General features: G+C 34.1%; 1 protein-coding gene across 2 annotated transcripts in view; it reads left to right on the top strand.

The window, feature by feature from the left end:
* LOC150100657 (src kinase-associated phosphoprotein 2-B-like) overlaps positions 1–26,145 on the top strand; it is a 94,417-nt gene that overhangs the window by 9,119 nt on the left and 59,153 nt on the right. For both annotated transcript variants that reach the window (XM_090401202.1, XM_090401203.1), the window contains 2 exons: positions 4,092–4,187; positions 12,124–12,201. In XM_090401202.1, the coding sequence (XP_090257328.1) occupies positions 4,092–4,187; positions 12,124–12,201 (174 nt within the window). The remainder of the gene's footprint in view (positions 1–4,091; positions 4,188–12,123; positions 12,202–26,145) is intronic.

Below are 26,145 nucleotides of genomic sequence, written 5' to 3'. Positions count from 1 at the left end.
GTGGCTACACTTATTTAACTTTGCACACAGGTTCGTATTTTATTTAGGAGCAGTGCATTGGATTAAGGATCAGTGAGTACACATTCTTTAGCATAACAAACATATTTATTAAACTAGGATACATTAATACAATTTCTTAAATGAGTTGGCTCTTTAGAAAATTAAAGTCTAAGAATTATAATCTCATGCAATATACACACATTAAAATACACAGCAATACTATCAAATACCAATCTATAATCTCACTCCTTCTGCTGCTAAGACTTATAATCTCATACATTGTACATACATAAAGAACATGCAGCAATACTATCATATTCCAATCTATAATTTCATTCATTCTGCTGCTAAGAATTATTATCTCATACATTGTACATACTTAATAAACATGCAGCAATGCTATCATATAAGAATCTATGTTCGCATTCTAGAACTAATCTGTTCGAGCAATATGCACATATCTCAAACAACAAGTTTACCTATCTAAATTATCTCAACTATTCTTTAGTCTCTTAGTCTGGGACAAATCATCACAATTTAACTTTTATATATATGTCCTGCTGAATATATATACTTCAATAAGTATGCTATATCTAAATCGCTACCAGTATTTCTTTAACCTCATAGTCCGGGACAAATTATCACAATTTAACTTTATATATGTCCCGCCGAATATATAAATACTTCAAGGTTGTACTCGCAGTTCTTCTCATGACACAATTATCTGAACTGGCTCTTTCGTCTCTTATCTGGTTCTAATGGCTTCTTTTCCAGCCTGGGTCTCATCATTAGTGCGGGTTTCCTTTTCATTAGCTCTGTCGCATCGTAGAAGATTTTCTGGGGATTGGATCATGTCATATTGATACTGCTTTTCCATCCTGGGCTTTTAACATTCTTGTGGGCTTCTTTCCTTTAGCGGCATCGTATCTCGAAGAATTTCCGGAGCTTGACGCATATTATTACAGTTAGACTTCTCCTTCGACATTTCCCTACTTCTCTCCAGACATCCAACGGATCTGCGATGCCGGATTCTGAGACACTATTAGAAGAGACTGCTTTTCCTTCTGCGTTTCTGCATACTTACTTCCTTCCCCGTTTCTACCTGTGCATACCAGCACACTGCCACCGTACCTCCGCATACTGCCTCCACCTGCTACATTTTCGATCTGCTGCATCTGGATAAAGATCTCCTTGGATACTTCTGGGTCCTTTCTTGTATTCCCTCTTGTGGTCCCTGGAATAAGGGTTGAGAACCCCAAGCATTCCTGCACAAAAAGGGGGATGTAACCTTAGAGTTGTTGTTTATTTTTGTTTCCCCCAGACACACAAAAACAATCTTATTCACTATACGTGGGAGATCCTTTATTTGTTCGCTGCCTGTTGTTGCACTGTCCTTGGGACACGCATTAGGTTAAGCTTTGAACAATTGAAGGCACTTTACAATTTCCAAATAAGGCTTCTAAGATCTTTCTTTCAAATTGGAACCATTGGAGGCCGCTTTCTGAGGCATTGGCCTTGAAATACACAGCTTAATATTCCTACCATTTCAATACATATTTTTCAATACAATTTTTCAAATCATAAAAAAAGTATTACAGTTAATATAACCCTTATATACAAAATTCCACAATCAGCATTAAAATTACAATCTCCTTCTATATGCAATGTTTGTGACCTCTGTAAAAGTCAATGCAAAGTTAAGAAAAAAAATTCTTACTGCATTGAATTTTACAGCTAAATTAGTACAATGAGTACAGGTTGAGTGATTAGTATGGGGACTGCAACTATGGAGATATAGACCAGAAGGAAGAAAGATCACATGGCAGGAAGGAAACGGAATTTATACACCTGCTAAGGGATAATTACTTAAGGCAACATGTGATGGAGGGGACTAGGGGAGGGAGAGTATTAGACCTGGTAATAGGATCAGAAGAGCTATTCATATTCAAGGTGGCTACATTGCCTCCAATTTGTGAAAGTGACCATGCAGTCTTGATCATGAGGAATATTCTCTAAAGAAGAGTATATGTGGACAAGGCAGATGATTATGACAAGCTTAGGAAAAAAGCTTAAATATGTATCATGTATCACTCCCATCTGCATTGAATGTAGCTCCAGCGTTGAGTATGCTAGTCAGTATTGATACTAGCCCTAGCCTGTAAGCACATTGACTATTGCAAAATACAACTATTGCTACAAAATGAATTATATAAAATACTATTGAGTAATATTGTATTACAAACAAGAAAATGACAGTTTTTAGATCCATTTTAAGGACAATGTCAAAGACGTTAATTTGTGTTATTTGTGCTCATGTAGTAAAAATATATCTTGGACTTGCAATGCCACCAGCCCAAACTGCACATAAGCACGCGTTACCCCCAACTAGGTAGCGGTGTGGTGCGTCTACATTGAATGCAGCTCCAGTGTTGAGTATTGAGTACTGGCTAGTATCAGTACTAGCCAGTACTGATAACGAATGAATTACATGAAATACTATCAAGTGGTATCATATTACAAACAAGAAAAGAATGGTTTTTAGATAAATATACAAACGTTTAAAATAGCGATTATAAACATGGCAGCTCGTCCCTTATGGACAAGCCGCCACTGGTCCATTATATGGTAGACTAATAGATCAATCAGGGAGCTTCATGAGATACAGGAGTCATTAAATGTAGTTTACCTTGACAGTTGGTAAAAGTCAAGTAGATTAATGAATTCTGTGAAGCTCATAATGAAAATCTTTGAACAGTTTTGATTGCTTGTTCTGACACATTCTTAATGTATGAAATTGAATTTCTTTTCTCAACATATAACATTCATGTCATTCAGTGGCAATATATGCATTTTGAATCATAGTATCTCAGTTGTTATCAGTGTCATGTTGAAATAGTTCATACCAGATGAATAAATGTTTTAACTTATTTTCTCATTACCTTCAAAACACAGACTTCTTTTATTCCTTATAGAAAAAAATCATCTGCGTAAACTTGGGTAATATCTACATATATAAGCATTATAGACTTTTCTATTTTCTATCTTTTTGTATCTTTTCTATCTATTTTTCTATCTTCTAAGTTATGAAGCTTCAAACCTGTTGTATAAATATCTTGTATTTTGTCATCTAAGATAGCAAGGGTTTGCTTTTTTTTTCTTATTCTTATTTTCTTTAGTGAGGAATATAGAGATGGAAAGAATGTCTATCTAAGATGGAAAGATATTGGCTACCAAAAGAGGTGGATGGATATTGACCAAAGGGAAAGAGAGAGAGGGGAAGACTAGTGAAACCAGAACATGCAAATGTCTAATACTTGAAGAGAAGATTTTCCTTTAGTATTTTTGCATGGCTTCTGATCTTTTGTCTTGCAAAGAATATTTGAGTATGTTATTTTATTCTGAACAGAACTTCTAAAACTGGAAAAGCTAGGATAATCATTGTCCACCCTGCTTTCACATATTATCCTGCTCCTTTTCTTGTAGCTATTGAGGTTCTGTTGTATGTCTTTACTGCATAGCTGTTTTTCTAAAGTTTCTTTCTGGTCTCCATTCCTTCTACTAGAGTACAAATCCAACAATCTTTTTTGTATTTTAGATTCCATTTAACAAGGAATAACAGATATATACCACATAAAGCTTTTAGCCACATGTGCATCACTTAGGTAAGGAAGGCTTAAATAACTGTTATCGACATAAAAAGTAATACTTTTTGGACAGTAAATTTTCAGTGCCATATTAAATTTAATTAGAATCTTCATTGAAGTTAAAGATAAAAAATATGATAGTCCACTACTTTTTTTTTATTATTTATATTTTCTTTTTTTTTTATGAAAGTCCCATCTATAAAAGGGAGAGGGATCTCTTGTCAAGAATATCTAAAAAAAATACTGTTTACTGTGGTTTTGGTTTCATTTTTGTGAAGATAAGTCATATAGGATTAGATTGTATATTTCAGATTTATAGATTGGAGTACACTTGGTATGGGTTGTGAAATGATTCAGTGCAGCATTATTCATTTTATATTAGTAATATTAATCTAGATATCAGTTTATATAAAGTATTAATTCTCAATAAATTTGATTATCAATCAGGAACTGAAGACTATGAATTATGTGGTAATACTGGTAATGCTTCAACAGGAGAAAATATGTCATTAGGAGAGCCAGATGATGTTCATACTGATGAGGGTAAGGAATCTTAATTTTGTAGTCATGATTATTTTTGCCCTTTATGTGTTTTCACCCCCTCTCCACTCCACTTCTGTATACATAATGATTTTCAGTACTTAAATTTCTCACTCAAGTGATCTAATATTATTTAACTGAGAACCTATTACATGTTTCTTTAGGCATACTATACATTGAGTTGTATAGTAGATTGGAATTGGAGACTTCAGAATGGTTTACTATTCATATATTTTTGTAATTATTTGCAGTGTATTGAATGACAATTCAATAATGGTCTGTCATGCTGTTTTCATTGAGATAAATTACCAGTGAATTTTTATAAACATAGTTGTACTCTCTCTCAAAATAGAATAAATGTAACTATTTTATAACAGCATGATTTTGCATTTTAAATAAATATCTGCCTGGAAATTTTGTTGCATAGTAGTGTATGTGTGTGAGAGAGAGATCATTATTTTAGGTGGATAATTTTCAACTTACATGTAACACATTCTCAACCTGTCATGATGGTTTAATCTGCATCATTATTATTATATAATGATGTAATAGTGTGCAAAACAAACTCTAAATATTTTTAGAATATTCTTTGCTATAAAACATAGGGGCTGGATTTCCATTAGATAAATTACTAATGGAAATCATCACCAGATGCCTGATATTCATTTATAGGTCATGTATTTGCAGTAAGGGTGGGGAGGAGAGTCTATTTTACAGTCATTCCGTGGTGTGTGTTGTGTAACATCATAATAGTGCACAGTCCATTTTTTAATGTGTTTGATTTGTGTGTTGTCTAACATTGTAGTAGCACATATAAATTTATTATTAAACGAAAACGTGATTCTGAGGCAAATATTAATGAAGAGGCAAGTAAAGGGTGTCCCAAAATTCACGCAAGATTTAAATTTAGCGCCATTTGTGTCGTAAAGTGTTGCCAACGAGAAAAAAAAGACAGCGTGACAGCTGACAGTTCAGGGTTATTAAAAATGGAGCGCTACAAAAAGAACAACGCATTTTCATTGTTGAGCAATATTTTAAAAATAATGAAGGTTTGGCAGTTACAGTTCTCAATTTTTGTACAAAATATGGTCGGAATAGTGATTTAACTTCATCAACTGTGCAGTGTATTGAATGACAATTCAATAATGGTCTGTCATGCTGTTTTCATTGAGATAAATTTAATTTATCTTTAATTAAAAAATTCAAGGAAACTGGATCAATTAGTGATCTTATACACTCTGGCCGTCGTTCAACAGAAAACATGCAGTTTGTGAGAGTGTTGCTGAGAGTCCAGGAACATCAATTCAGCACCAGTCTTGAATTGGGCATTTCGAGAAGCTCTCTACAGCGTACAAAGTTCAATTGACTCAAGAACTGAAGCCTACTGACCACACACAGCGAAGAGAGTTTGTTGAATGGATTATGGAACAACAACAAGTGGATACTTATTTTTCGAACAAAATCATCTTCAGCGATGAGGCTCATTTTCATCTTGATGGCTTCGTTAATCGACAAAATTGTCGCACTTGGGGTTCAGAAAATCCATGAGTGATTGTTGAGAAACAAATGCATCCACAACGTGTCACTGTTTGGTGCGGATTTTGGGCTGGAGGCATCATCGGTCCATTCTTCTTCGAAAATGCGGCTGGTAAGGCAATAACATTTAATGGTGCTCGCTATCACGACATGATAATCCAGTTTTTTGTGCCTAAATTGCAAGATATTGATGTGGACGACATGTGGTTTCAACAAGATGGTGCAACATGCCATACAGCCCGAGAAACAATTCAATTACTGCACGAGTCATTTCCTGGTCGTGTAATTTCCCGTTTTGGTGATCAGAATTGGCTGCCCAGATCATGTGACTTAACGCTGTTGGACTTTTTTCTTTGGGGTTTTTTGACGTCTAAGGTTTATGCCAACAAGCCCACCCATGCCTTGATGGAGGAAACTGAGCGCTGTATCAACGAAATTCAGCCACATTTATGCAAAACGGTCATGGAAAATTTCGACAAAAGAGTGCATATGTGCCAGCAAAGCCATGGAGGCCATTTACCCGATATGCTATTCCATGCATAGCCCTGTACTGTATACTTTATGAATCAATAAGAAATTACAATTTTTAATTAAAAACCTGTGTTTTCTATCAAAATTACTTCTTGTGTGAATTTTGGGACACCCTATACAACTGGAAGTAGTAGTAATGATTGCTTCAAATACATTTCATACAGAAGACCGCATTATATGTAGTAAAATAAGAAAAATTAATAGATGATATTCAGACGAATATTTAAGTTGCGGTTTTACATGGACAATGAGAAGAATGTCCTGTTCCCAAGTGTCTTGTATGCTGGGGAAAAAAATTATCTAATAGCACAATGGTTTCTGCTAGGTTGAAATGTCACTTTGCTAAGAAGCATGCATCCTGCTTCAAAAACTAAAGATTATTTCAAGAGCTTGTTGGACATGCAAGTTAAACAAGTAAAATATTTTGAAAAGACTGTTAAAATTTCTGATAAGGCACAACTTGCATCATATAAGGTAGCTGAATTAATTGCTGTAAAATTAAAACCACATATTATAGCAGAGTCTCTTATTTTACCAGCATGTTGAAATAGTGAACATTATGTTTGGCGATGAAGCAAAAAAGAAAATTATGAAAATTCCTCGGATGATACAATAAAAAATAAAATTAAAGATATGTCAGATGATATTGAGAAAACAGAGTTGCCAATAAACTTGCCAAACGATATTTTGCTTTACAAATTGTCGAGTCCACTGACATTATTGGTAAAGCTCATACTAGGATTTGTTCATTTTATTAATGAAAACGAAATAGTGAATCAATTTCTATGCTGCAGAGAACTTACCGAACTTGCAACAGGACAATTTTTTTTTGACTATTACATCATATTTAAAAAATTTTAAAATTTCATGGGAGCTGTGTAGGAATTTGTACGGACGGTGATACATCAACGGTAGGCTCTGTTAAAGGATTTGTTACTCTTGCAAAGAAAATAAACCCCAATATTATATCTACACGCTGTTTTTTGCACAGAGAATCCCTACTTTCAAAAACATTACTGCCAATATTAAAACCTGTACTAGACCAAGTTGTAAATATGGTCAAGTACATCAAGTCAAGACCTTAAAAAGTACGGCTTTTTAAAAAACTTTGCGCATCTGTGGAAGCCAAGTACGAATCTTTGCTTTTGCACAATGAAATAAGATGGTTATCCAGGGGTGAAGTGCTATTCTGAATTTTAGAACTTAAGAATGAATTATTGGCCTTTTTTCAAAATGAAGGTACAGATGCTTTTGTAAAATATCTTCAAAATGATATTTAGTTGATATTTTTAATTACTCATCTTCATCATCAAATTCCTGTCATGTACCCTCAAGGGGTGTACAGGATATGATAGTACTACATGAAAAAAATTACATCATTACTAACTTCCTATCTATAATTTTCTTCCAAATCAGTCTGTTACTTGTCAAGACTCCAACATTATCAGATCTTATATTTCTATCGTCTAAGGCACTTTGTACCGTATCAATCCATCTATATCTTGGTCTTCCTCTGGGTCGTTTTGCTGTCACCCTAGCAGAGAACACTTGTTTTGCTAATCTTTCCTCGCCCATTCTGACATCAGCTCTGCTAACGCATTCCTGGATGCTGACAATGTCAAGTTCTTTCCTAATATCCTCATTTTTAATATGATATTGCCATTGATGCCATCTGTTTATGCCTATAATCTTTCACAGGACTCTCATATCTGCAGTCTCTAGTCTTTGGTCAAGTGTTTTACTTCTGACCCAGCTCTCAGATCCATAAGTTAAAACTGGTTTGAAAACTGTCTTGTATACAGCTAATTTAGTGTTCCGACTAATTTCGCTCCTATTCCATATGAATTTATTCAGTTGACTTCCCACCATACCAGCTTTGCTGATTCTGTTGTCTATTTCTATATTTAGTTTACCATCTTCAGTAAAAATCATGCCTAAGTAGCTGAAATGTTTTACTTGTTCCACAGGTTCTCCATTCACAACACAATTGACATTTTCAATGATTCTGCCTATTTTCATTGTCTTTGTCTTTTTATTGCTGACCTTCATACCACATCTATTACAACAGCTATTCAATTTAGTCAGAGAATCTTGCAGACTTGTAGCAGATTTATTTAGAAGTATAACATCATCCGCATAAAGCAAAGAGCTGACATTAACATCTCCAATTTTGATATCATGTTTAATACTACTTTCTTTCATAATGTGATCTATATAGATAATGAATAACAGAGGGGGATAAAGTACATCCTTGTCTTACACCAGATTTAACATTAAACCATCTTCCTGTACTTCTTTCAATTCTAACTGCTGACTTACAACTCAAATAAAGATTACGTATTGCTTGATATAATGATCCACTGACACCATACAACTGTAGCGTTTTGAATAGCTTCTCTCTTGGCACCTTGTCATATGCCTTTTCCAAATTGACAAAACTTAAATAAAGATCTTTGTTATATTCCCATGCTTTCTCAACTATTTGTCGTAAAGTGAAGATCTTATCCTGACAGCCTCTATTTGGACTGAATCCAACTTGTTCTTCACCAAGCTTTTCTTCCACAATTCTTCTTAACCATTTCTCAAGTATACTTGCATAGATCTTGTCTTGCCAGGACCACTCAGTAGGGAAATACCTCTGTAATTCTCACATTCAGTTTTATTTCCCTTTTTATATATGGGTACTATGAGAGCTCTACTCCAATCATCAGGAATTCGTCCCTCTGTCCAGGCCTTCTGAACTATGCAGTGCAGCCACTGTAAGACTTTTATACCACCATACTTCAGCATTTCTGGTCGAATATCATCTACTCCTGCTGCCTTTCTACATTTCAAGCCTTTGATGGCTTTTTCTACTTCAAGTATGGATATATATTCCTGACTGCATGCCTGGTCAGTGTTTTTTTACCACTATGCTGTCATCACTGCTTGTTTCATTTAGCAGTTTTTCAAAGTAATTACTCCATACCTCAAGGATATCTTTTTCTCCCGTTTTCATGTCACCTTTATCATCTCTAACTCCTTTTACAGCACTCTTTCCTCCATTCTTATGCTTCTTCAACAACCTCCAGAATATTTTGCCACCTTCTTGATATTTATTTTCTATATTCTTGCCAAAGTTCTCTTATGACTTTTGTTTAGCTAGTTTTACACAGTGTTTAGCATTCTTGCATTTGTCTCTATATTCTCTAAGAGCACAAGCTGACTTATTTGACAGGAACTTTTGATATGCTTTTTTCTTTTCCTTCACTGCCTCTTTAACTTCCTGTGTCCACCAGGGAGTTCTGATATTTTTATCCTTGCAGACAACCTCACCATATGCCTCTCTGGCAGAATCAGTCGATGTTTTCTTCAGAGTTTGCCACTGAATCTCCAAGGTTTGATTCCTGTTCTCAAACTCTTTCATTTTTTCTTCAATAATCTTTGTGTATTTTAGTCTACAGTTCACATCTGAGAGCTGCTCAACTTTTATATGCTTTAAAACGTTCTTACATGTTATTCTTTTCAATATGAAATTCAATTTTATCCTGCTCAAGACTAAATAGTGATCACTTCCAATTTCAAATTGTCTGTACACTCTGGTGTCCTGCACCAGGGAGAAAACATCACTATCAACAATAACATAGTCAATGAAACTTTTCTTATTCCTAGCCTCTTCTCTCCATGTGAATTTGTGTACATTTTTATGTTACAACATGGTGTTAGTAATAACCAGTCCATAATCCTGAGCAGAAATCCAACAGATATTTGCCATTATTATTAGCTTTGCTCTTTTCTCCAAATTTTCCCAAAATATTTTTGTATGTCTCACAATTATTTCCTACTCTGCTATTTAGATCCCCAACAAGGACCAACTTTTCCTTTTTCATTGTGTCACTTGCTTTTTCTAAAGCCTCAAAAAATTCCTCCACTTTTACCCTAGTAGAACCTTCTGTGGGACCATAGGCACAAATAAGTCTCATTGTCCAGTTCCCCATTCTGATATTTGCCCACATTACTCTACTTGAGACTGACTGCCATTCAAGAAGATTAGCCTCGTATTTTGTGTTGAATATTATGGCTACTCTTTCTTTTCCTTGATTGTCATTGCCTGAATATAACATTTTGTATTTATTGCTCAGAAAGATCTCACCAGTTTTGGTCTTTTTTGTTTCAGTCATCCCTATTATGTCGATTTGGTACTTATCTAATTCCTCAGCTAGCTCCATTTCTTTGCCATTCAGGCTTCTTATGTTGATAGTACCGATCTTTAACTCTGGTGATGTTGAGTTGGGGTTTGTTTTCAGATTTGTTCCAGTAGCTGACTTTTCGCTGTTCGCCCTGGTTCCTTGGCGAAAACAAAGTGGGCCTTGTTTAACCAGGCGACTTCCCAGCCAGCATGAAATTTTGTCATGTTGTACCATCATTTTTTATTTTGGTTTAACCAATAAGAATACAATTTGGTCGGCTAAATCCCAAATTGCCAGCCCATCCTCATTCGTTCAGTATCCAAAGTAGATACCCAACAGGGTGCACCACGAGAAGGTGAGGATTGGACATTAGGTCAGAAGCCCTGGTCGGTTCTCCACATTCCTTTAAAGGCTATGTGGAGGTCTCCTCTTAGTTATATAGCTTGGACCCTTAAGCATCTCCTTCTTATATTCTTATTTCTTCTTATTATTTATGTACAAATTAAACAGCAGTGGTCCAAGCACCAAACCTTGTGGCATATACTAGTCACTTGTTTCAACTCAATTCTTCCCCTCCACATGCCACTTTTTGATATCTGTTTAGCAGCCACGTTCTTATCTGCTTAACCAGTGTCATATCCATCCCCATTTGTTCTAATTTGCATAACAGAGTTCCTCGAAGAGTTTCTTGTGATACTACCATGATATTCTGTACACCCTGCTAAGCAATTTGATGATGATAAATTATTTTGCATAAATCTCTTTCTGTCCCCAATAACTGCATTATAAACAACTATTACCATGTATTTTCTGCAAATGAAAATTTTGTAAGATGTTAGGAGTAATGTATTTAGTTAGATACTGTGCTTCATAGTAGAAAATAAAATTGTTTTGCTTGTATGTATGCAGCGTCATGTATATGGGAGGAGATCTGTTTATCATTACGTAGGATTACTTTCAGTTCAGTTGTCTCTAATTGTCAATAAATATAGTACATAGGCTGTAAATGTCTCTGTACTGTATTTAGTGATACAATAAAAACTACTTGTTAGGAAGTTCCAGAATTATGTAGACTTTATATCAGAACTCACCAGAATTAAAAAAATTTGCCAACTTCATTATGTAACTAGCTAGCTGAAAATGAGTTAGTCTCATACGTAGTTGTAAATATTTTTTAATATTTTTTTTTAAACGTAAAATAACTTTGGGATGTTATTTTGATATCATCCTCAGTTAAATTACAATTTGCCATAGTATTGAGTCTTAAAATTCAATTGCTCACAATGAGTCTTAGAATGGCATTGATGCAAGGACAGTGCCTTTTTTGCATTGTAATTTTTCAGTCTACAACATTTTGCCATTCATTAAAACAGTATTCACTATACTGAAAGTTGGTTGTGGTATATATTAAAATTATACTTCTGAATTAAAGTATTTATAATTTTACCTCCTCAGCATTCAAATTACCCAATTATCAATGTAACTCGATGTTGTAATCTTGCTTTCAATATATGTAATAATAAATTTTGATTTTTGAATAGAATCAATATTTGGAAGGCTAAAATTAAATTAAAGCATTTTTTCTGATGGTAACTTTTCCTTCATCTCCATCCCTCTAGCAGTTTATATAAATAATAGTAACATTGTATGCTCGTTAGAATTTATAGTAGCATTTTTATTTGTTTGTTTGGATTATATTCTAGATAAAGATATTCTAGCTGTTTTGGCAGTGGACTTGACTTCAGCAGAGAAATATGGCTTTCTGGACAAAAAAGGAAAAGGTTTGGATTAATTATCTTTTCTAAATGGAAGTGTTAATACAGGATGGCCCATAAGTTATGAAGGGGGTTTAAACATTTAATAATTTTATTTATTATTATTATTATTATTAATTTTTTTTGTTATAATGAAATACAGAACCTGGAAAGTTTTTTTTTCTTTCTTTTTTTAAATTATGAATTCTCATTTTAAACCTCTTTGTGACTTATGGGCCATCCTATATTACGAGGGGGGAGCTGAAAAGTTCTGATAAACACCTAGAACAAAAATGATATTAAAGCAACTGATATAATCACAAGAAAGAACATACTAGTACAGCAGAGTTATGATGGTAATTTATTTTCTTATATTCTTATATCCTTGTATGTTCCATCTTGTGGTTATATCAGTTGCTTTAATATAATTTTTGTTCTAGGTGTTTATCAGAACTCTTCAGCACCCCTTCATATATCTTTAAAAGTCGAAATGCTATGCTACACTTAGACGGGAAGGAAAAAAGTTTATCTTTTGTAAATATTCTCTCCCTCTTTTTTCCTCTCTATTCCTTCCTCTTGATGGCATTATATATCAAAGGAAAAAACTCATGTAAATAAATATATTTTCATATAAATCTTTGTATCATATCATTAAAATGAACTGAAAAATTATTGTAACATGATCATTCTGACCTTTGCATCATGTCTTCATCAAAGTAATTTAAATCATACTTATCATTCTTTAATATATTGTATTAAAATTATATTACAATGTAAGTGTTCACTACATTGTAATCATTACATTTGATACATATAACTGTCTTTATAACTGGTGATTAATATGTACAGCAGTTGAATAAATTGTTCCAGCTTGAATTCTGTTAATCATTGAAGGAATTTTTTCAGTTTTCCACCTGAATTGTTTGGCCTCTGGTGGGCTAAATAATTTTTTTTAATAACGTAGAGTTTATCTGGTAATAAGGCATTGTTGGTTATTATCCGATGGCTAGATGTGGTTAGTTATATGATTGGTCATTAATGTGATGACTTCTTTTATTCCCAATATTGATGCAGCAGATTTATCTTCAGAATATTAGATTTTTCATCCAAAAAACCGTAAAAATTAACGGAGTTAGTTTCTTAAATGAAACAAGACTGATTAACTATCTTGGCAGACTTGATTTTTCCATTTTTTAAATGAAACAAAAACTGGATATCATCTGGAGACCATCTAGTCCTTTGTTTCATTTAAATAACTCTTTTTCATTGCAAAAAAAAGATAGAGAAGTATTGATTCAGTTGTATGCATTAAGTAGGTTCAAAATCATCACATGTACCATCAACAAATGACATATTTATGATAGCTCAATATACTTAGGATTTCATTTTCATTTTAGTAGTTTTCTTCTAGGTGAGTTTGTTTGATCCATAATTCGATCGGGTTCATGCAGTTAGCCTAGTGGCTATGTGCTTCACAACCATATGCCTGGTTATTAAAGAACACATAAGTCCACAGTAATAACTTTTAGTTAATAAATAAGGTACAGATATTTCATACTAAAACTAATAGTACATCTTCAGTGTTACAAACAGATAGGAATGGAATACAAGTAATGAACATTCAGTGGATCACCTATTAAAATACATTGTCGTGAGCTAGGAAATGAAAGAAATTAATTAATATTTAAGATAATTTTTTTTTAATGATAACAAAATAAAAGTTTCCCAGATCTTAGAGAGAGAGACAATCATTTCGATTTAAATTTGGTTGGTGTAAAATAGCTTCACAACTTTCTTTAAAGAGGCGTTCATAAGAACCATATGCCTGGGGAAGGAGTGTCCTAGGTTTGATTCCCGTTGATGACGTGAGGAGCTCGAGGATCTTCCTCAGTCGCAGCCAAGTTAGCAGGTCTTTAGGGCGTGGACAGCTGGGTTTCCCCCTCCTAGTTTATCTGGGGTTTTTCATCCTGCAAGCAGTCAAACTGGTCCTGTGAACACACAAGGATTACAGTTATAAATATCGCCCTTAGGGGGATGCAGCAGAGGAGTAGCGAACCGGCTGCATTAATACACCAGTAACCCCTCATTAGGAGGGACTCAACCTGTCCTAGAACAGATGAGAAGGAATTTGATCAGTTCTAATCAGTCCATTTATATTTTGATATTCTCTCAGGACTTATCTTTACATTTTTGCATTAAACATCCATTTCTAATTTATCTCTCATTCGGTTTAATTGTTCATACCACCTAGATTACCTCTTTGTCATCCTCAGATGTCAGATTCCTTTCTAATTTCTTTTTTAGTATGATTCTATTAACGATGAAACTTATTTACTCTCCTAATTTTATTCTGTTTCATATTAGCATAGCATAGTTGGAAGAACATGTTTTTGGAAAAACTGGGTTCGTATCCTGTATAAGATTACAGGCTTTCCAGCTATCAGGGTAAATTAGCTGGCTCCATATAAAAGAGGGAAGTTTCCTCCCATGGAAAATCCTGCCACTTCAGTTTTTATTCTTGTGTGACAGAAAAACAGGCCAGAGAATATATGCACTTAGCAGATATGATACATTTATTTACATTACTACAAATAGTCATATTTTGGAATTATCTGTGGTAGCAAATTTATATAAGAACTATCATCTCTGTAGTGTAAATAGCTGAATTTAGTATCATTTTGACATCAGATCTGTCATAAAATGTACAGCATGAAAACATTACATCATTACTGACTTCCTATTGACAGTTTTCCCCCAAATCAGTCAATTACTTGTTAGCACTTCAATATTATCCTATTTAATATTTTGGTCTTCTAGAGCACTTCTGATTGAATTAGTCCACCAAGTCTTGGCTTTTTCCTGGTTCTTTTTTCCCTGCTATCTTAGCATCAAACACTTGGTATGGTCACATACCATCTTAGAAAAGTTCTGCTAACATATTCTTGAATGCTAACAATGTCAAGTTACTTCCTAATATTGTTATTTTAATATGATTCTTACATATTGATGCCATCTGTTTGCTTCTCTAATTTTTCTCAAACTCTCATATATCTGTGATCTATAGTCTCTGATTAAGTGCTTTATTTCTAACCCAGTTCTGGGATTAATAGTTTAAACCTACTTGAAACACTCATGCATACTGCTAGTTTAGTGCTTTGACTGATTTCTCTTATTTCATATAAATTTATTCAACTGGCTCTCAACCATACCAGCTTTCCTTATTCTGTTGTCTATTTCCATATTTCTTCACTTAAAAAAAAAAAAAAAACTGTGTTAATAGTTGAAATATTTTGCTTGTTCTATAGGTTCTCCATTGAGAATGCAGCTGAAGTTTTCTATGGTCCTGCTTATATTAATAGTGTTTTTTTTATTGCTGCTCTTCATGCCAAATTTCTTAGAGCTATTGTTCAGTTTAGTTGGAGAATATAGACTTGCACTTGATTTGTTTAGGAGTACATAATCTGCATAAAGCAAAGACAAAACTTTGATACCTGTAATTCTAAAATCAGGTTTAATGCCACTTTTATTCATAATTTGATTCATATAGATGATGAATAAGAGTGTAGCTAATGTCTTGCACTTGATTTCACACGAAACTATATTTCTGAATTTCCTTCAATTCTCACTGCTAACTTACAATCTTAAATATGTGTATTGCTATGTATAATATTTCCTTCGCCCCACATAATTGTAGTGTTTTTTAAAAGCTTCTGTCTAGGCACTTTGCCGTATCCCTTTTACAGATTGATAATGCTAAGCACAGATCTTTATATTCCCATGATTTCTCAACTATTTGTCGTAAAGTGAAAATCTAATCTTGATGACCTCTATTTGGCCTTAGCCCAGTTTTTTCTTTTCCAAGTTTCTGTTTGACAGTTTTTCTTAGCCCTTTCTCAAGTATCTTACATAAATCTTATCTAGAACACTCATTAGGGAAATTCCATTTGTAATTCTCACATTAACTTATTTTCCTTTTTTTATAGATGGGAACTATGAAGGAACTGTACTCCAATCACATGGAATTTGACCTTCTGAATTATGAATTACAGCCATTGCAAAACTCTTATACCTCCATATTTCAGCATTTCTAGTTGATAATCATATATCTACTTTAACTTCCTTTACACATATCAAAGTTTTGATATTTTTTTCTTACTTTGAGTATTGATATGTACTCCTGTTTGCATTCTTCAAGTATTTTCTGCTAATGCTCTGTCACTACTTGTTTCATTTGTAAATCTTTTAAGTAATTACTCCAGACATCTAGAATATCCTTATTTTCAGTTTTCATATCACCTTTATCTTTGATCCCTTTTACAGTACCCTTTCCTTCGTGATAGTTATTTGCTATATTTTTACCAGTCTTCCCATGACTTTTGTTTAGTTACTTTTACACATAGCTTAGCTCTTTCATTATTCTGATTTATTTGTCATTTGTTGACTTATTTACTAGGAACTTTCTGTATGCTTTTTTTTTCTCTCTCTTGCAGAACTGCTTCTTTTCAGATTTGTCATATTGTTAATCAGATTTGTAATATTTTTGAACGTTATGGTTTCTATAAATTATAAATAATAGCAAATATCAGACCTGCATGGTCTAAAAATTCATGATGGGAGGTCCTCTCTCTCACTCACACACACTTCATCATACTGACTTGAATGAATTCACTGTCTCCTAATCACCATACTTTCAGTCAGTACATTCCAATCGCCTACCACTCTCCACAAAACCTACCCCTTACTGGTACTCCCTTGCCTTATACAGCTTCTATTGTTTCTTGTTCTACCCTTGTCTCCACTCATTATGTGAAAAATATGATCCACATTAATCCAGTAATAATCCGTAGTAATTGTCTTGATCATTTAGTACTACATCCCTGGAAATTAAAGAAAAGTGTGGTTAACAAGGTCTGAGAACAAGGTTTTTTGCCTGGAGGGTGGTGAATGAGTGGAATTCATTGCCTGACTTAGTTGTGAGTTCTTTGTCTGTAAATGAATTCAAGAAGAGATATGATAGATATTGTTTTGCTAGTTTGGGTCTCCCGCGATGAGTCTACTGACTCCATGGAGATACCCGTAATAATAATAAATTTCCTTCTATCCACTAAACTGAAAATTGCATTCCTTCAATGTCTTCATACTCAACATTCCAGAAACACGAAACCACCCGTCATCTCTGAACCATTTTTAACATCTCTTTGGTTTAATCGATTGATGTATTAACCTTGTATTCTGTCCTCTTTGAATTCTTTGTTTGTTCTATGCTGACATACACTTAATTATTACTGCTCTACCTTTTTCATTTTACTACTATTCCAAATGTATAATAACCAATGATAACTGTAATTAATAGCAATATCAACAGTATTTAACATTATGCTAATTATTTAAATTAATCATACCCTTAGTCACTGCTGCATTAATACAAATTAATATTAACACTTTCGCTGCCAACTTTGTTGGTATATGAGCTTCACAAGCCAACTACCGCCAGCTTCAAAATTATTTGTACTGACCTTGAAGGAGTGAAAGCGCTTGTCATGTGGTAACAAACTACGCCCGAGGAGCGTGGCAGTGAATGTGTTAATATATCTGTCAGTGTTATTAACAGTATATGGGGTTTCCACAAACGAATATGGGCATTTTAAAGGAAAATATTTATTGGAAAAAATATTAAGATGCAATGATTCAAAAAAAAAAAAAAGTTTGGAGGTTATTTTAAGTATATTAAAGTGAACAAATTAAAAGTTTGGTACAAGCTGTGAAGTCTAATATACATCCAATCTGTAATTTGTCATGCGATTTTTACATCATATCTTTTTTTTTTAACTAAAGAATGAGCTTTTTCTTCAGAAAAAGTACCTTTTAATTCTTATTAGATCTCCCTTGTAATTTTTAAATATATGTGTATGATATATGATGGATTTTTTTTATTTTGGTAAGTACAGGCCTCTTTTAGTGAAACTTTCTCAAATAAAAGTACTCTTTATGATAGTATTAACAGAAATTCCATCTACTCTTAAAGTTTAGCAAATAATTAATCTATTTCTAGCATATGCTGCTTGACAAATTGAAGCATTGTGCTATGTTTTTTTTTTTTTTTTTTTTTTTTTTTTTTTTTTTTTTTGTGAAGTTTACAGTATTTGCATATCATCTTCACTGCCTTTCTTTTTTTCATGCCATGAATATGCTTGAGATGATAAAGTTCACTTGTTGATACATTGCAGTGTTTTAGAACATGTTTGACAACAAGCTCGTAATTTTTTCCATGCTTTTTAAAATGTTGCCAACATTTCTTACATGTTTTGCACATAGAGCTAGCTACAATAAATTAGATAAAATTAGTTTTTATTCAAAAATAATTATTAATAATTAAATATTTATTATTTTACTAACCTCAATTTCACACTGCATATTTTTTGCAAGAAAGGAATGGGATTACAGTAAACTTGGTATATATATATCCTGTTTATTTTATTTCTTTCATGAGAAGTGTATCAAATTGGAATGGGGTTTATCAAATCAGATAAGATTATTGGAAAAAATCTCAAATTTCTCAGGGAAATATTGCTATTCATGGTGAGATCAAGAATTTTAAAATTATGGATTTTCCTCTGAATTCATGGGATGAAATCCTACTTGCAGTGTTCTTTTTGTTCTCTGTCAGCTATCACTCCAAAGTTCCTATTCTAATCAAGTGCCTGGAGTACAGTTCCACCAACATGTAACGTTATATTCTCTACTCCAAAATGCAAATCCTTTGTTATCAACATTCAAATATTTATCTGTCTAAACTAAGAGATCTGTATAAATGTTTCCTCCTTCTTCTTGAAGAGACTACAGCAGCATTATTCAATCTCTCCTGTCAGTCCATATGAAATATCATTAATAAATAAGTTGAACATTTAGGTCTTTTTAGTAGTTTGTTATATTGATTAAATTTGCCATAACAGTATTTTCTATAGTGAGAGTTAAGTATAGTAGCAGAATACCTTTTGTGCATGTCGTGTCTCTATCGTGTTTATCACGCACACAAAAAAATCCTATAATGCCTTTCATCTCTTACAGGGGTGGGGCAAAAGGCGAGCTGGATCCGGCCCGCCAAGACATTATACTACCTGGCCTGTAGCAACATCCAGATATCAGATTTCGAAATCGTCACAAAGGTTTCGTTAATGTCTTTTTAAATATAATTTTTCTTTATAAATCTATCTTAAAATTTTTTTCATTTGCATGGATTAGTATCAGTAAAAATTTGAATAATAGACATATGTACATTTAATAAATAGGAATGAAATAAACACTTGTTCATATTAAATTGCTGCTTCCTTGTAATTATCTTCATGTTTATTCCTTTTAAACAAATTTTGTTAAATAATTTGTCCAGTCAAACTTTATTAACAAAATTTGCATTCTTATTGAACGACAACTTCTTGCGCATGACTTATTATGCAGCGCATACAGTAGACTCTTTTCATGTTGTACCTGTAGGAACAAGTGTTTTGTATCTAGTTAACTATATGCAGTGAATTTTTGGAGAAAACATTCTGATTCTCGAGAATACCTGAGGAAATACAGTAGTCCTCCTTTATACACCAGGGGGATACATTCCAAGACATCCTGCAGATACTTGAAATTGCAGATAGTACTGAATGCTATATACACTATTTTTTTCCTATACATACATACATACATACATACATACATACATACATACCTATGATAGTTTAATTTATAGTATATATAATTTAAATACCGCGCGGTTAGCCTAGTGGCTATGCGCTTCGCAACCATGCTTGGGGAAGGAGTGTCCTAGGTTCGATTCTCGTCGGTCGTGGACGTGAGGAGCTGAAGGATCTTCCTCAGGCCATAGGATACTCCGGGGCATAAGGCTGACCACCTTATCCTGTAAACGGAGTGAGGTCCGATGATCAATGGACCCTCGACACCGCAAGGTAAATGAGGGTATAAGGAAGATGAGATAATTTATAATAGGATTAACAACAATAACTAATAATAAAGTAGAACAGTTATAACAACATTCTGTAAGAAAGTTATCTGAATGTGAATGGAATCTTAGCAACTTCAGCATACGTTTTTATTATTTATTTATTATTTTATGTAGCTGAGAACTTTCACCTTTTTCATTTAAAAGGAAGCACTAGCACTTTATGGCTTCTCTTTGACATATCTGAATTGCCAGCATCACTACTCTTGTGCTATTATTAAGTAAAATAAGGGTTACTTGAACACAAGTACTGCGACATGTCAGTCGATCTGATAACCAAGAACTATTCAGAACGGCACATAATTTAATACTTATAAATTGTCTATTACTAAAAGAAAGAGTCATATGGCTTCATTTCAGTAATGTAAAATTATATAGACAAAGTGGATGTTAGATTCAACATTATTTCAAAGCTGAATGTTTGTGAGAACTATGAAAGTGTCATAAGTTGACCCGAGAGCTTATGAGAATACAATCCTCGGCATTCATGAGTTGCCTTGGCTTGTACTGCTTGACTTAAGTAGCTAAGGAAACTCGGGGATGCTGAGGATTGTGTTCTCATAAGCTCTCGGGTCAACTTATGAACCCTTTCATAGTTCCTACAAACATTAAATACAAGCTTTGAAATAATGTTGGATCTAATAACCCCTTTCCTATGTAATTATGAATTGTTTATTTCTGGAATTTTCCATTTAATATTTTTGGACCAGGGTGACCACAGATAACTGAAACCACGGATAGTGAACCTACGGATAAGGGGAGACCTTGGTATTAACATTCAATGGGATAATTGCAACTTTTTTTTGTTGCTTTCTCTTCCTGCTAATAATAACAATAATAGTAATAATAATGATGAACATCAAATAATGATGTTCTTATATAATAATAATAATGGTGCATTATTATTATATGCATTGTATTAATGCACAGAGTTAACAGATAAGTTTCAAAATGTTACAATAGTTGAATGTCACCTAAAATTAAACCTTTGCACTTCATCTTATTTAAAAGAAACATAATCTTGCCTCTGAGAAATTATTTAACTGTATTCCAACTTTAAAGTCGCTAGCCATCAAAAAATGAACTGATATGAAATCTTTTCCAATCAGCAGCACAAATGTAAATTTGTGCTGCTGATTGGAAAAGTAAGTCAGCCTCTTGCAGGGAAGCCTCAGTCATGTCATGGAAAAGGGGCACAAGTAATGCATGTCTAATGAAGTGAGTTGATAGGCACTTTTTAGTTTAGGATCCAGTTTATCATGAGAGAAGAGGGATGTTGGAAAGAAAAATAAAAATTTAAATAAGGTGATTATATAAGGGGGTGCTTAAGGGTCAAAGCTGTATAACTGAGAGGAGACCTCCACATAGCCTTTAAAGGAATGCGGAGAACCGACCAGGGCTTCTGACCTAATGTCCAATCCTCACCTTCTCGTGGTGCACATTGTTGGGTATCTACTTTGATACTGAACGAACGAGGATGGGCTGGCAATTTGGGATTTAGCCGACCAAATTGTATTCTTATTGGTTAAACCAAAATAAAAAATGATGGTACAACATGACAAAATTTCATGCCGGCTGGGGCGTCGCCCGGTTAAACAAGGCCCCCGTTGTTTTCGCCAGGGAACCAGGGCGAACAGCGAAAAGTCAGCTACTGGAACAAATCTGAAAACAAACCCCAACTCAACATCACCAGAGTTAAAGGTCGGTACTATCAACGTAAGAAGTCTGAATGGCAAAGAAATGGAGCTAGCTGAGGAATTAGATAAGTACCAGATCGACATAATAGGGGTGACTGAAACAAAAAAGACCAAAACTGGTGAGATCTTTCTGAGCAATAAATACAAAATGTTATATTCAGGCAATAACAATCAAGGAAAAGAAGGAGTAGCCATAGTATTCAACACAAAATACGAGGCTAATCTTCTTGAATGGCAGTCAGTCTCAAGTAGAGTAATGTGGGCAAATATGAGAATGGGGAACTGGACAATGAGACTTATTTGTGCCTATGGTCCCACAGAAGGTTCTACTAAGGTAGAAGTGGAGGAATTTTTTGAGGCTTTAGAAAAAGCAACTGACACAATGAAAAAGGAAAAGTTGGTCCTTGTTGGGGATCTAAATAGTAGAGTAGGAAATGATTGTGAGACATACAAAAATATTTTGGGAAAATTTGGAGAAAAGAGCAAAGCTAATAATAATGGCAAATATCTGTTGGATTTCTGCTCAGGACATGGACTGGTTATTACTAACACCATGTTCCAACATAAAAATGTGCACAAATTCACATGGAGAGAAGAGGCTAGGAATAAGAAAAGTCTCATTGACTATGTTATTGTTGATAGTGATGTTTTCTCCCTGGTGCAGGACACCAGAGTGTACAGAGGATTTGAAATTGGAAGTGATCACTATTTAGTCTTGAGCAGGATAAAATTGAATTTCATATTGAAAAGAATAACATGTAAGAAAGTTTTAAAGCGAATAAAAGTTGAGCAGCTCTCAGATGTAAACTGTAGACTAAAATACAGAAATATTATTGAAGAAAAAATGAAAGAGTTTGAGAACAGGAATCAAACCTTGGAGACTCAGTGGCAAACTCTGAAGGAAACATTGATTGATTCTGCCAGAGAGGCATGTGGTGAGGTTGTGTGCAAAGATAAAAAAATCAGAACTCCCTGGTGGACACAGGAAGTTAAAGAGGCAGTGAAGGAAAAGAAGAAAGCATATCAAAAGTTCCTGGCAAATAAGTCAGCTTTTACTCTTACAGAATACAGAGACAAATGTAAGAAAGCTAAACAATGTGTAAAACTAGCTAAATAAAAGTCATGGGAGGACTTTTATTTAGCTAGTATATAGAATATAGAAAATAAATATCAAGAAGGTGGCAAAATATTCTGGAGGTTGTTGAAGAAGCTTAGGAATGGAGGAAAGAGTGCTGTAAAAGGAATTAGAGATGATAAAGGTGAAATGAAAACAGGAGAAAAAGATATCCTTGAAGTATGGAGTAATTACTTTGAAAAACTGCTAAATGAAACAAGCAGTGATGACAGCAGAGTGATAAAAAAACACTGACCAGGCATGCAGTCAGGAATACATATCCATACTTGAAGTAGAAAAAGCCATCAAAGGCTTGAAATGTGGAAAGGCAGCAGGAGTAGATGATATTTGACCAGAAATGCTGAAGTATGGTGGTATAAGAGTCTTACAGTGGCTGCACTGCATAGTTCAGAAAGCCTGGACAGAGGGACGAATTCCCGATGATTGGAGTAGAGCTCTCATAGTACCCATATTTAAAAAGGGAAATAAAACTGAATGTGAGAATTACAGAGGTATTTCCCTACTGAGTGTTCCTGGCAAGATCTATGCAAGTATACTTGAGAAACGGTTGAGAAGAATTGTGGAAGAAAAGCTTGGTGAAGAACAAGCTGGATTCAGGCCAAATAGAGGCTGTCAGGATCAGATCTTCACTTTACGACAAATAGTCGAGAAAGCATGGGAATATAACAAAGATCTGTATTTAAGTTTTGTCGATTTGGAAAAGGTATATGACAAGGTGCCAAGAGAGAAGCTATTCAATATGCTGCAGTTATATGGTGTCAATGGGGCATTATATCAAGCAATACTTAGTCTTTATTTGAGTTGTGAGTCAGCAGCTAGAATTGAAGGAAGTACAGGAAGATGGTTTAATGTTAAATCTGGTGTGAGACAAGGATGTACATTATCCCCTCTGTTATTCATTATCTATATGGATCACATTATGAAGGAATGTGGTATTAAACCTGATATCAAAATTGGAGATGTTAATGTCAGCTCTTTGCTTTATGCGGATGATGTTATACTTCTAAATAAATCCGCTACAAGTCTGCAAGATTCTCTGACTAAATTGAATAGCTGTTGTAATAGATATGGTATGAAGGTCAGCAATAAAAAGACAAAGACAATGAAAATAGGCAGAATCATTGAAAATGTCAACTGTGTTGTGAATGGAGAACCTGTGGAACAAGTAAAACATTTCAGCTACTTAGGCACAATTTTTACTGAAGATGGTAAACTAAATATAGAAATAGACAACAGAATCAGCAAAGCTGGTATCGTGGGAAGTCAATTGAATAAATTCATATGGAATAAGAAAGAAATTAGTCGGAACACTAAATTAGCTGTATACAAGACTGTGTTCAAACCAATTTTAACTTATGGATCTGAGAGCTGGGTCAGAAGTAAACACTTGACCAAAGACTAGAGACCGCAGATATGAGAGTCCTGAGAAAGATTAGAGGCGTGAACAGATGGCATCAATGGCAATATCATATTAAAAACGAGGATATTAGGAAAGAACTTGACATTGTCAGCATCCAGGAATGCGTTAGCAGAGCTAATCTCAGATGGTATGGTCACTTAAATAGAATGGGAGGGGAAAGATTAGCAAAACAAGTGTTCTCTGCCAGGTTGGCAGGAAAACGACCCAGAGGAAGACCAAGATATAGGTGGATTGATACGGTACAAAGTGCCTTAGACGATAGAAATATAAGATCTGATAATGTTGGAGTCTTGACAAGTAACAGACTGATTTGGAGGAAAATTGTAGATAGGAAGTTAGTAATGATGTAATTTTTTCATGTAGTACTGTCATATCCTGTACACCCCTTGAGGGTACATGGCAGGAATTTGATGATGATGATGATGATATTTCAAAATGAAAAAAAACTTAAAAATTCAATAATAAATTAAAATTACATAAGATTCAAAATTCATCACATTGAGCATATCTTAATTTCCAGTTTCTTTTGAAATGGGTAGGAATCCATGATAATCTCTTCAGCATGTTCTTCTTCTTTCTAACAGAAAGATCTGTCACAGTCTACCCCAACAACAAAGGCAGTAAAATGTTTTTGGGGATTAGTAAGGAAGCTTAGAAATTAAGGAGTATCACAAGTGAAATTAGATCATAAAGGAGATGCAAAATTTGAAGCTAAAGATTAGTGCTAGCATTTTTGGTTGAGTTGATAGTCTTGTTCTGTCCACTTGTCCACCCAACAAGCTGCGAGTTTGAATGATCTTTAGATGATGGATGATTTTTGTCTCTTGCTCTAGAGACCAGCATGGTCTTTAGAGTAGAAGTACACCCTGCCTGCTGTACTATTATAGTAAGTTTTTTTTAGACAGGATTTGCATTATTTAAAATAAAAAAAATTAAAAAAAAAATTATATAGTATGATAAGAGGAATGCTTGTAGGAATATATGTCAGCTAGAAAAATACATCAGAAATATGAAATTTTGAAAAATAGCTGGAGCAGATGTTCAATCTGAAATATGGTGTGATAAGTTCTGTAGTCACTTCATTGCTTTAATGGTCATTAGTTTGAATTCCAGATGATTTAGATTACACCTCTCGTTGTACAGTTTATAAAAAGAAGAATAAAACTGAATGTGACAGTTATGGAAGAATTTCTTTATTAAGCATATTATTATTATTTATTATTATTGTATGGGCGAATCAATGGAGCATGAAGACTCATTGTGGGAGACCTAAAATATCCACACAATATATGATACTTCTTTTTGAACCCATTAATAGACAAAGTGCTCGTAACTGACTCTGGCAACCCATTCGACTTATTCACAACTCTCCAAGCAAAAAATCTAGTCCTTACACCCCTATTAACCACACCTTTATTCAACTTCCAGGGATGACCCCTTCTGGCCCCTCCAGCCAAGTGCTGAAACATTTCCCCTGCATCAATCCTATAAAACCCTTTAAGCAACTTATATGTTTCTATCATATCCCCTCTTTTTCTCCTGTGAGCCATCTCCTGCAATCCACACACTCTCATTCTTTCTTCATAGGGAACATTCCACAGAACACTCACCATCTTGGTTGTTCAGCTCTGAATCTTCTCCACTGCTCCCTCATCCCTTTCCTGGAATACATTGCCGCCAATGTGATACACAGCTTGTAATCTGTTTATCC

This window comes from Typopeltis vanoorti, chromosome 12, assembly GCF_054136105.1.
Source record: "Typopeltis vanoorti isolate ZY-2024b chromosome 12, IOZ_Tvanoo_1.0, whole genome shotgun sequence".
In the NCBI taxonomy this organism is placed as follows: Eukaryota; Metazoa; Arthropoda; class Arachnida; order Uropygi; family Thelyphonidae; genus Typopeltis; species Typopeltis vanoorti.
The sequence above is the reverse complement of the archived record's forward strand: the minus strand, read 5'-3'. Positions and strand labels throughout refer to the sequence as shown.